At 40.5% G+C, this 13,078-nt stretch overlaps 1 protein-coding gene across 1 annotated transcript in view; it reads right to left on the reverse strand.

Annotated features, from left to right (window-relative positions):
- Positions 1-13,078, reverse strand: part of PEPD (peptidase D) — a 422,604-nt gene that overhangs the window by 340,340 nt on the left and 69,186 nt on the right. Inside the window, exon 5 of the mRNA XM_030204435.1 lies at positions 3,319-3,366. Coding sequence (XP_030060295.1) covers positions 3,319-3,366 — 48 coding nt within the window. The remainder of the gene's footprint in view (positions 1-3,318; positions 3,367-13,078) is intronic.

The following is a 13,078-nucleotide window of genomic DNA, read 5'->3' on the forward strand; positions in this document are numbered from 1 at the left end:
TTCTGTGCAATTGGCAGCTCTAGCAAGCGGAGCACCTCTGGCTCAAGCATCATACCACTGAAGCTAAAAAAAAATCATATAATCGAGCTCTGGTCCAATTTTTTTTTTTTTTTGGTAATCTCAAGATGACCAAAGTTAGATACTATACTAATCTTAAGTGTTCTCCCAACCAATCTAGGTGTCTCTCCGCTGACATCAGGCCTTTTACAGAAACCTTCCAATCCTTCTACTACAAACATTCCGTCAGCTGATTCCCTGGAAAATTAATTTATTTCAAAGACTGAACTCCTTCAAGATACTTTTCAGGCCCCTACTTTAGGGCCAATGGTTTGATGTAATTGGAGAGTGTAAGTCTCTGGTGGCTTGGCAGGGAGGGTGTAGTGTGTGGAGGTGGCGGCGGGCAACCGGGCAGAGCCTCTGGACCCTCAGGCACTGCCAGGTTGCCCAAATGGTCAGTCGGCCCCTGCAAAGAGGAAGCAACTGTCGGCTCTGCCAGTCCCCTGCCCCCTCTGGTTAACTTCCTGTTCTGGGGCAGAGGACCGGCAGAGTCAGTAGCCATTCACCTCCTCGGCGCACCCCCTTGCTGCCTGCACCTGGGACAGATGGCCCTGCACTTTGTGCACCTGGGACAGATGGCCCTGCCCTTCATGCACTACAGATATCTGCTACCATGGGTTTTTAAGGAATCTTGCTGTTGGACATAATTATTCACTTTCTCTGCCAAGGAAACTATGTACCAGATAGTGACTTCTCCAAACTCATAATTCAATCCCATAATACTTACAGAGAGAAAGTCTTAGGTCTTAGCAACACTGAACTCACTTTAAAAAGGGAGGAAGTTCCAAATCTTGAAGGCCAATCCAAGCCTGAAATCTGCACCAATTCGGTTCACCCAATATTCTCTGGATCCATAGAAGACTCCCGGGGTACTTGTGGGGTCCGGGCCATTACAGATTTCCCCTTTGGAGCTATAACAAGAGCCTTCACAACACTCCCAATGCCCAAGACACAATCTTGCAAGAGGCTTCCTTATGGCCTTGGCAGGGCAATACGCTGCTCTGGACTCAAGAGTGATGTCAACAGATACCAACAAGCCTCCTCTCATGTTTCAAGCAAGCTTCCAGAAGCAAAAATACTATTGCTGAATCGGGCCAGAAAACAAAATTGTCTAACGGCCAATAAGATGAACTTACCGCCGAGGAACTAGCATTCTGTTTCCCTCTTTGCTTTTTTCCCCCATAGTAAACAGGAACATTTTTAAAGGAAATCTGAGTGTGTTCACATGGTGTCTAGTTGGCCACCATCTTGGATCCTCTCACAGTATATCAAGTCTTGAATAAACTGAACTGTAATCTGTTCCGGTATGTTCTCTTTGACAAACAAACAAAAAAAAAATGTGTACCCAAACCCTACGGGTAGGGCAGGATGTGCACTCTGGAGGGGCACTGACTGGAGAGGACAGTCAAAAAGCAGAAAGCTGGTTTGGTTGTACAGGTACATCTTGCTTCAATTACCCCATTTTTTGATAAGAATTTGTAAAAGTGGAACCCTGAGCTTGTGTTATCTGGTGAAAAGAACAAAGTAGTTCTTCTATGGGGGTAGGAACTTCTACATTGGGATGCGTTTGGTGGTGGTGGTGGGGGGTTGTTGTTGTTTTGTTTGAGGAAGATGCAGAATAAAGGTTCTTAGTAAATTCCACATAGGTGGAGAACTCTGTAATCCCACTGGGTATAGTATAGACAAGAAAAATGGTGGGAAATAGAGCACAGACTCCAGAAATTAGGAGAACAAACTTGATGACTAAAAAGGTTTACTGATCTAAGACTCGACAATCTTGTAACATAACAGATGGGTCTTGGTTTTTTCAAGTTGTACGATTTGAAGACACACATATCTTCTATTTCCTGCATCATTACTCTAAAGGTCTTTTTCAAGACTCATCTGTCATGTTACAAGATCGATAAGGCATAATATTGGAAATTCATGATCAACATAATATTTCAAGGCTCCTGAAGCAAGCCTTGGGTCGAAACATCACACTGCATCGAGTCTTTGATCAATAAACCTTTTTAGGCATCAAGTTTGTTCTCATTTCTGGAGTCCGTGGTCCATTTCCCACCATTTTTCTTGTCTGAACATGGGTTCTTAACCAGTGGTGCTGGTGTAGAGAAGGGTCTTGAAATCTAAGGCAATTTATTGAACTTTCTAAACAGAGTAAAGGCAGTTATTCGGACAGTTACTGGTAGTAAAGCTGTATACTACTGTAATTTAAGAAACACGTTAACAGTTAGCACTGTTAGCAGTTAGGTTGTGAGAAATCACTTGAGGACCTGTGGTTTAGGAAGAAAGTGCAAGGGTTTCTTTGATCAGTTAAAGGGGTGCAAAAAACAAACAAACAAAACAAGTTTAAAACCCCTGATGTAGATAGTGACAGCATTAATTTAACCCATTAGTGCCCTGTGTTCCCATAATAAGCCATTCTTATGGGAACATTGGGCACTAATGGGTTAAGTAAGACACAAATTAATACATATATTCAGCACTGACATGAATATATATAAAATGCAGTCATTCTGCCAGTACTGTCCATTTAGCTTCTCTAAACTAAATATATGTTATCCATATAGCAGATATTGGGTCATTCCATGTCAAGTGGTCTGGTGGTCCCTGCGCAAAGGCTGCAGTATGGGGTCAAACAGATTACTATATCTCAGCAAGTATTGCATCGGCGAACATAAAACTTTACCAATGTTCATTGGGGACATGTATGAATGTTCACAGAAAATTTCATCGAAATCCGTGATGGTCGCGCAGGGACCACCAGACATGGAATGACCGGACGGTATTGTGCCATTGAGACAGATTTTCAGCTGAAACTATATGATTTGAAAATATATGGAGAATATTAGAAGTGACATTTGAATATTAGTTTACATATTTTTAAAAACAAGAGATACAGGGCCTTGTTTACTAAGCTGCACTGTAGGTGCACTAGCGTTTTTAGCACACGCTAACGCCCGAGACACCCATATATTCCTATGGGTGTCTAGCATTAGCATTTGCTAAAAACGGTAGCGCAGCTTAGTAAACAGGGCCCTCAAGGTTTTAAATTGAGGACCAATACATCGTTATTGTAGTAGCAAATTTGAAATGCTGCTTTAAATAAGGCATCATATGAAGATTTCCAGTCAGCCTATTTTTCAGATGTTGGCACATATACACACAATGCACTCTTAAAGACAGAACCCAGGGAGTGTTCCCACATGTCAACACTATAAAGAAGCAATTAAATACCTTCTGGTAAAATGAATGACTTACCAATGTGTAAAGAACAGAGGGTTTCTTTGAAGTCAAGACAGGAGCAATCTGACAAAACAAAATATATATTTTTTTAAATTTAGGATACAGGGTGACAAAGAAATATAGCTGGTTTAACACCACTTTGAGATTTATAACTATAACCAATTGTAAAAGTTAACCTAAGTTTTCAACTAATGTTATTTGTTTTTTTTATAAAGTAGGTCTGTTAAATAATGTTGGGGCCTTTTAACTAAGGTGTGCTAAGCCCTGACACAGGCTTAGAGCACTGAAAAAGGTTTACCAAAGGATGTGTTAACATTATTGCTGGTCCCGCACACTAATGAAAAATTAGTGAGGGATTTTCAAACTTTTTTTTTAAAGGCCTATTTTATGGCCGTGATGAAAATGGGCTTAGAGCGTGGGAAAGTCCCATGTTAGCCCATTTTATACTGCAGCTTAGTAAAATGGTCCTGTTTGCTAAGTGGTCCCAGTATGATTTGGAAAATCTATACACATACCAAATATCCTAAAGCTATTTAAATTCACCATTTCTTTATGCTCAAATATTCTTAATTGTTTCATGGTTAATACAAAAAGATTCACCTGTCCACACAAGAACTGAACACATTTGTATATATATACACACACACAAACCACCATTTCTAACTTGCTGACAAAACCCCTGAATAAAAATTCACTTTCAGAGGCTACAAAATCAAACATGAGTTTGTTACCAAATGGAGGGAATACCACTTAATGAAAGATAAGCTTTATAATAGAGAAAACTGCTTCCTGAAATTTGCAGAAGACGAAGAATATGGGCTGCCTGGAACATAGAAAGACGATGATTCAGAACTGCCTACATCACCTTCTGCTATATTTCTTCAAAATACAGACAATATGACAAGACCCGCTGAGCATTAATCAACATACTGCCAACAGAAAAGAAATAATATGCTTTGTACACACTTTTCATACAAACGTGTGGAATGCTCAGCGAGTACTGCCCAGTTAACCACACCATTTATTCTCTATATACAGCAGTAAGTCAGGTAAATGCCAGCTGTTCTGAAAAAGAAAGTGGAGCCCTGAAAGCTAGCACATGAAGGGATATTTGCCTTATGGAAGAAGAGAACTTACTACTTACTGAGATTTCCAAGTATGTTGAAGAACAGTGCCTCTTCTTTAAGAGGGCAATTTTGAAACAGCCCACAAGTCTGCAAGCTGATTTTCAAGAGGCAAATTCCCCTATCTCCTTTTAAAAATAGAGGCTGACAGGGGTAAGCAGATATTTTTTTATAGACACAATAAATTTGTACAGGGACTTCAAAATAAAATTCCTGTGAATGTGATAAAAGCAGTTGATGCAGCTGTGTTTAAAAAAAAAAGTTTGGGCAAATTCCTGGAGTAACATCCATAAACCACTACTAAGGTTGACTTAAGGAAAGCCACTGCTTATCTCTGGGGAAGGGATGGTAGCATGAAATCTTACTACTTTTTAGGATTCTGCCAGATACTTGTGGCCTGGATTGGCCACTATTAGAAACGGTATACTGGACTAGACGGACCTCTGGTTCAACCCAAAAACGGCGATTCTTATATGCATATGTTCCTATGTACTTTTCTTCCCCTGATCTAATCCCATCTACTAATGGATATTGAGAGAATGTATTTTTAGCCAAATTAAAGAGGGCACAGGAAGAGTATTCAAACCATGCTTTTATGTATACATTTTTTTTAACATTACTATTTTGCTGCACATTTTCTTTTAAGTCATCAATTCATCTATTGCATTAAAGTTGTCAGAATAACCTCTACCAGTGTTGCTGGAATACATTTTCCAACATGAAGTGTAGACCACTGTGGTAGCACCAAAGTTCTGTTCTGTCCTGAGCAGCATCATCTTCATATTAGAACATTTAGCTGACATCATTGGTGTGGGCCTCTTCCTCCCTAGTCACAAATCACAGAGATATCCGACAGTCTCGGCTCACCTGTGGCTTTTTCTGGCCTCTTTGTCCACTGACAATAGATTCTCCTAAGCTTCAAGGTGCTCTCTTGTTCATTTGCCATAGGCTAAGCAGGTGGCAACCCAGTCAAGGTGGGAAAGGTCTTCTCTATCACTTCTTCTTCCGTTCTGGTAGCCTGACCTCTCAAGATGCCAATCTTCACTCATCATGCTTCCTCTCACCTATGGTTCAAAACTTCTACTCTACAAATAACACCCCCCCTTCTGCTTCTGGCGGCTTCCTTTTTCTATATCTTAAGGAGTGTGGCTAGAGCAAGTGAAGCTCTGTCCTCCAGTTTCCTATAGCTCTATACAAGATGCTCCCCCATTGTGTCTGTTCTTTTATTTTTTTTTCCAGTTTTATATTCACTGGTCTTTCATCTTTGGATTCTTTGGTAAGGGGTCTCCATATGTAGATCTTTCTAATAGTCTAGCAATTTACAAACCTACTGGAAAAAAAAAAGACATGGGTACCGCTCGCGTGCCAGAAGACTCGAAGATTTTTGATTTTTGCTAGCAGAACTTCCGATCCTGGGCCGACGTGGACGTCGACCCAAGTGTGAGAACAAGCAACCTGCTTGTCCTCGGAGAACATTCACTTTCTGAAATAACAATGGAGCTGCTGCCTGCCTAATAAAGCCGATGTCCAAACCACAATAAGAAATCACAGAAGGACACAGGTAAGGCACACAGTGAAATTGAACTCCTACTTATGTATTGAACCTCTGAAAAAGAAAAACTCTTGGAAATAAGAGGCACTACAGTGTCTTAAAAATACAAACAAAGAGGCTGTTCTGTCAAACTAGAGGAAAGGAATACATCAGAACTGCTGCAGAATTAATCTGTGGCCTGTGGAGCGTCAATCAACCCCTACCTGCCTAAAATATGGCATAAACACAACGCATACTTCTGCCTCATTGCAGTTCAGCCATGAAGGAAAATAAATCAAAAGCAGATCCCAAGTTAACAGACACACAGTCTGAAAGTGAGGTCAGAAAAAACAATTACAAAAATCAGACATCCTAACAATGATTCACAAATTCAAATTGCTCACAGTCACAGCATTATTCTATCAATCAGGTGGAAAGGAAGAAGATCCTTAAATACCAAGAAATGCAGTCAGACCCAAGAAAATGTGGCAAACAGATATAGAAATATTTCCCATTGTACTGGGAGACACAGGCTTGATTAAAAATAATTTTCAAGCACAGCTGGATAGGTCACCTATATATGTTACACCTTATGAATTCCAGAAGGAAGCTTTCTTTGGCATGCTATAAATATCACAATGAGCTTTAGCAGTAAATCTGAGAAACAGATCATACTTCACCAAAGCCTGGCTTAGGAGTGAGGTTCACTATTGTCATGGGATGCGCAAAACTAACCCATTTGGAGACACTACCCCTCAGATTAAAAAAAAGAACAAATAACTCAAAATGAAATTGTGATAAAACAGTAAATGGGTGGAGAGGTAAGGTCTAAGTCAAGAAACAGAGGATGAGGAAAACAAAGAAAATGGTGTTAATAAGTATTTAATGCTTCCACAGTACTGCCAGTTTGCCGACGGTGTTGTACGCCATAGCTGAGTTTGATACTAATATTGTACCTTCCTTGATTGCTACATTTGTTGCATTGTGTTTGCCAAGGCTCCTAACGAAGGCATGCCAGCCAACACACGACCGTGTCAAGTCTTTCAACAATACACTTGCAGTACTCCGGAAGCAATACTCTAGAAGCAATAAAGATGTATTTACACCATCCTGCTCTGGCTTCCTCATCTTCTGTTTCCTCACTCCCTGTTGTTGGATTTGCAAGTGTTTGTGAGGACTGGAGTTTCTCCCTCCTTTGTTTTGATGTCTGTCAAGTCCTGGCCACCTGGTTGCACATGTGAACCAGGATGACTGTTGAATAACCAATCTCTGAATTTCCTTTACAGCGTTCTTTATTAAACTTCATAGAGCTAAGAAAATCTGATGAAGTCTTTCCTGAGCGGACCATACATCCTGGGTGTGAAGCTCATCCAAATATGATCCCTACCCCAGCTTGGATGCATCTGTTATTAGAGTTGTCTCAACTGGAGGAATTTGAAAGGGGATTCCTTTTCCAAATCAGTTGTGGTTGGGGAAGAGAAGCGTCATCGAGAGTTGAAGAGGAGGAAAGAGGCATGTCTTTCCTAGTAGGAAACATGGAAGGTCCAATGGTATGAGAGGGCACCAGTGTGCACGGAATATGCAATATTATGTAAGATATACACCACAAAATAACTTTGAAAGAGCAATTAGTGATTGCTACAAACATAAAAAATACTTTGCTCTTAAAAATTGAGAAAGTACTTGCTATATATAAATATAACCTTAATAAACTTGAGCCTCAACTGCCCTGGGAAAAATCATTGACTTTTACAGAATGTAACCCATTAGAGCTAACTGTCACCAGCTCTGTGACAGATGCAAAAACTGCCATGGAAAAAAAAAACACTACTGGAAAAACCTGCCACATATAATATTTAAAAATTTGCAAAAATAGCACCAATTTTACTCTGTTTTCAAACTATAATAAATACATCAGTTTCAAGGACTAGAGCTTTGCTTTTCAAAACGTGTATGTACTTACCTGGAGAAATAACTTTTCTTCAATTTTTAAAATGAAATTCACTGCTGAAATCAACGATTAAATAGCAATCTACTCAATAGCAAATGAGTCAGGACGCTTGTAGGCCCTTTGAGATTAATCTCACCTTCACTCTTGGACCTAGCTAAATACAAAATTGTTCTATAGCCTCATGAATTCACCTTGTCAAACGTGGGGGGGGGAGGGGGGGGGGAGAGGGAGGGGGTGATGAGGGTATAACTACCAAGAACCAGGGTCCTTGGGAGTGGTCCTGAGCTGATTTTTGCATGCCAGTCCAAACACTGGGTATACATGCATCTCTATCTTCCAGCTTTGTTTATTGGGCTTCCAAGAGAGAAATATTTATAAATTACTGATGCTGTCTGCTAACAGGATTCTATATAAGAGATCATGTTGCACCTTTTATCAGTCTGGCTTTAGAAAACAGTATAGTACTGAAACTATTGGTGAACCTGCAGAATACTATTAGAACTTCTCTTGATCAACGTTCCTCTGTAATCCTTGTTTCACTAGATCGGTCTTCAGCCTTTGACCTCAATGATTACTCTCACTTACAGTCTATTGGTATTTGTGGTACTATTCTACTGTGGTTCCAAAGTTATCTAATCGCATCTATCAGGAGTGCTAATCTGACAGTGCTCCCCCTCTTTCTCTATTGACTCTAGCGTCCCGCAGGGCTCCATACTAGCCCCCCCCACCGTATTCAATGTTTTCCTTTCCCCACTCCATACTCTGATTCAATACAATCATTCTCTTCCTTTTTGTTATGCTGATGACATTCAGGTTCCTTATCGTGTTCCTCACTCTGACCTCTCAGATCTCAATCTTTGCCTCCAAAAAAATTTCCTCTTGGCTATCTGAACACCATCTGTTTCTCAAATCGAAGACATCCGAAGCCATACTTTTCCCCACTCCTTACTCCTCAGAATTCCTCCTCCACAGCCCTGCCTCTTCCTGTCATAGACAAGCAGACTACCTGTTAAAATTGTGCGTGTTCACTTCAATAGTCCTTTGCCATGACATCACCCACCACTATTTGCTATGCAGACCACTCCCTGCACACCTCCGCCATGAACCATCCTTGCAAAGTTCAAAGCAGCTCTGAAAGCCCACATTTTTGAAATTGCATAACCTACCAGCCGTTAATTACGGGAGGGTTTATATATTTTATTGTAAACTGCATAAAAGCCAACTCCAGTCTTCTGTGGTATATCAAGATTTTGTAAGTAAATATAAACTGGACTCCTCCCAGTTTCTCCATCAACTCATCCACTCTCAGGCTATGAGTTGCAGAAGGCTGAACAGTTTCTTAAATTAATGCAGAAGCAGATACTCCATCTAGTTTGTGAACCAGTACTATGGGCAATGATCAGTTGCCAATAGAGTCTTCAATTAGACCAAGCTCATGCATCAATTCTATTTCCTAAGCAACTGCATGATGATGTTGTGGAATGTGAGATGCATTCGTCCCAATCACTCTAAATTTAACTCTGGGTGGCTGAGAGCTGGTCCCCAAAGGGAACTTGAAAGGGTTTGGACTGACAAAACCTCAAGTCAGTTATCTCCCTGGACCACAGCCAAGGACATGAGAGTCCATTTCTTCAGCATATTCACATGGAATATTTCATTTATCAGGCTGGGCACCTTTATAATTCACAGATCCTACTCTTTCAATGACTTCTATGGCCCCTGCCATCTGGACAGCAATTTACTCTCCGATGAAGGCAGCAGAACAAGAACCCGGTCCCTGGATTGGGAAATACTGTGGACTGCAGATCAACTGTACACTCAGGTTTGCCCACTTGGGTCTTCTCCAGACAGTTTTGAAGTCTCCCCTACATTTTTCAATTGTTCATGCATTTGCAGAAAGGGGAAAGGAAAATGGGACTTGACATACCGCCTTTCTGTGGTTTTTGCAAACCGGCACCAGTAGCGGCAAGAGAGAATAATTCACTCACGGGGCCACAACCTCTATATGTGCAACTGGTGGCCACGCCCTCTCAGAGGACACTTTCTTCTTCCAGGGCAGAGCCAGCAGTCGCACACAAAGAGGATGCAGCCCCATAAATGAATTATACTCCATTGCTGTAAATTCTGCTGGTCTGGAGAAGCATCAGCAGCTAGGGTATCCGGGAGGGGGAGAAGAGGAGAGGGAGACAGAGAGAGGAGGTGAGATGCTAGACGGGAGGGAGGGAAAGAGGATAGAGTTAGTGAAAGACTGGGGAATAAGGGTAAGCTGAATAGGAGAGCTGGGGTGAGGAAAAAAAAAGATGGAAATCTGGAATTGAAGACTAGAAAGTAAGAATGAATTAACTGTGAACAGAGAAGGAGAAAATAAATTGGAGAAGAAAAATAACTGACAGGAAATCCTGGCAAGAGTTAAAAGAAGATGAAGGAAAGCAGATACCAGAGACTAGGACCAACATCATTAGAAAAAGTAAATGGCCAGACAGCAAAAGTAGAAAAAATAATTTTATTTATATTTTAAGATAAAGTTGTGTGGTAGCCTTGCTAATAAAAGTTATAATTATAAATAGAAAATTGAAATGTGGTGATCTTTTTATTGGCCTTACTGTAACACATTTTTGATTGTCAGACACCAAAACCTCCTTCAGGTCAGGATACCAAAACAGCAGCTTACTGTCCTAATCTGAGGAAGGTGTTTTGACTTCTGTAAACTAACTGAAAAATATACCGTTAGCCCAATAAAATGGTATCTTATTTTCCAATTTTTGTCTTATTTTTGTTAATTTGTAATGTAGTGATTGGAATATGTCAATTTTGAAATTTACATCTGTCGTCTTTATATTTTGCACAGTACATGGCGGAACAGTACAGGGGGACACAGGTCACTTACATTTTTGTCCTCACATTTCTATTTTTAGTTTGTGGTTACTTATTCTATACTGGGTGAGGGTCTATGTTCTGCATGTGTTAAAGAGACATGATTTTCTGTTAGCATTGACTGTCTATGCAGGATTGATCTGTACTATCTGTATCTGGCCTGTTTAGTTTTCCAATGGGTGTATTGATATTTAGTGCCCACCACAATGTTCAAGTGCTGCCTTTTTCTAAGTAGGCCCTTATAATAGCACCATTATAACACTGACTAAGTCAGTGTTATTACAGTATGGTAGAATTGTTTTATAGGTCCTGAGTGACATTTGTAGAGTTTTTGTATTACTTCACAATACGCCTGCTGCCAGATTTTGGATTTGGATGTAGATCACACTTTTCTCAGTAAGTATTTTTCTGTCCCTAGAGGGTTTACAATTTAAGTTTGTATCTGAGGAAGTGGAACATTGAGAAAGTCACTCAAAGTGCCAAAGAGGGATTTGAGCCCAGACTTCCCTGGTTCTCAGGCTGCTGCTCTAACCATTAGGTACAGATAATACACATTCCAAACGTATTTAGTATCTTACTACAGTAAACCAAAATCTAGCAGAGCTGAAACCCGATGGCCATTTGACAACCTACCAAAATATTAACAAGTAAATCATTTAATGGTTGCCAGTAACCTGAGGATTTCTGTTACAACGCTGCTGAACATCACTGTTCATATGGCCAACAAGATGCTGCTGCACTGGGGAGTTAGGGCTGACTGGGAGCCAAGTGTTAAAGCTTATATATTGCATTATTTTGATATTTTTGGTACTTAATTCTCTGGAGAGTATACAGTGTGCATAATACAATAAATACCAAAGATACTGGAGAGGTAGCTAGTAACATGAAAGGACTCTGCTGTATTTTCAAAAGTGCCTCTACTGTCCTCCCCCCCCCCCCTTTTTTTTTTTTTAAAGAGTGGTGCTTGTACAGGGAGAGCAATATTCCCTCTAAGCTGTGCTAAACGTCAAGTAGCTGAATAAAATTCAGAGTTCTCTATAAACATATACTTAAACTACAAACAAACACATAGGGAAAGCTTGTAGATCATGGCTTCCAACTTACTTGTGAGTGTTTATGTATTTGTGTGTGTAAGCATGAGCATGTGTGCACATCTGTATCTGTAAGGAGTGCTCACATTAATGTAACAGAAATATTTTGCTCACAAAGAAAAAAAAAGGTAGTTTTCCTCATGACAACTAATTTCTTATAGGAAACACTGGTCTTGGTTGTCTACAGGTTTCCCATCCATAGCTAGCACCATAGCTTGGCCTTTCAAAGTGACTCACCTTTCATTTGGGCTCTCTTTAAAATTCCCAGGATTCTCCTCCCCACTCCACTCAAGTAAGCTAAGGGATCTGGGGTACTTTGAGTGGTCTCCTCTGCATCAGAGTCCCCACCTACTGCAGCATCTAGATTCTGGGTGTAACTGATTGACTTCACTAACTCTGTAACACTAAAAGTCTATCTTCTAATATATTTCCACCTTTCATGATGTATTGTAAACCACATTGAGCCTGCAAAGAGGTGGGAAAATGTGGGATACAAATGTAATAAATAAATAAAATAAAAATAAAAACCATGCTGTGGGGCTTAGGCAGTTTAGGGTTCTTAACATATAAATCTACATAGTGAGAAGATCTCCGGGAAAGATTCCTCTCTCAAATTTTCTGACACGGCATTTAGCTAAGTCCAGACAGCTGCAAATCTGGATAATCCTAACCCAAGACAGCCGGGTAGGGCAGTGGTTCCCAAACCTGACCCTGGAGGCACCCCAGCCAGTCAGGTTTTCAGGATATCCACAATAAATATACATGGGAGAGATTTGCATGCAATGGAGGTACTGCATGCAAATATCTTTCATTATTCATTGCACACATCCCAAAAGCCTCCAGGACCAGGTTTGGGAACCACTGGGGTAGGGGAACCAGAGTAACACTAAGTACACAAGTATTGCCACACTGGGGCAGACCAAAGGTCCATCAAGCCCAGAACCCTGTTTCCAACAGTGGCCAATCCAGGTCACAAATACCTGGCAAGATCCCGAAAAAGTTCAATACATTTTATGCTGCTTATCCCAGAAATAAGCAGTGGATTTTCCCCAAGTCAATTTAATAATTGTCTATGGACATTTCCTTTAGGAAGCCGTCCAGACCTTTTTAAAACCCCGCTAAACTAACCGCCTTTACCACATTCTCTGGCAACGAATTCCAGAGTTTAATTACACGCTGAGTGAAGAAAAGTTACATAGTAATA

The sequence above is a fragment of the Microcaecilia unicolor genome, chromosome 5 (genome assembly GCF_901765095.1).
Source record: "Microcaecilia unicolor chromosome 5, aMicUni1.1, whole genome shotgun sequence".
Taxonomy (NCBI): Eukaryota; Metazoa; Chordata; class Amphibia; order Gymnophiona; family Siphonopidae; genus Microcaecilia; species Microcaecilia unicolor.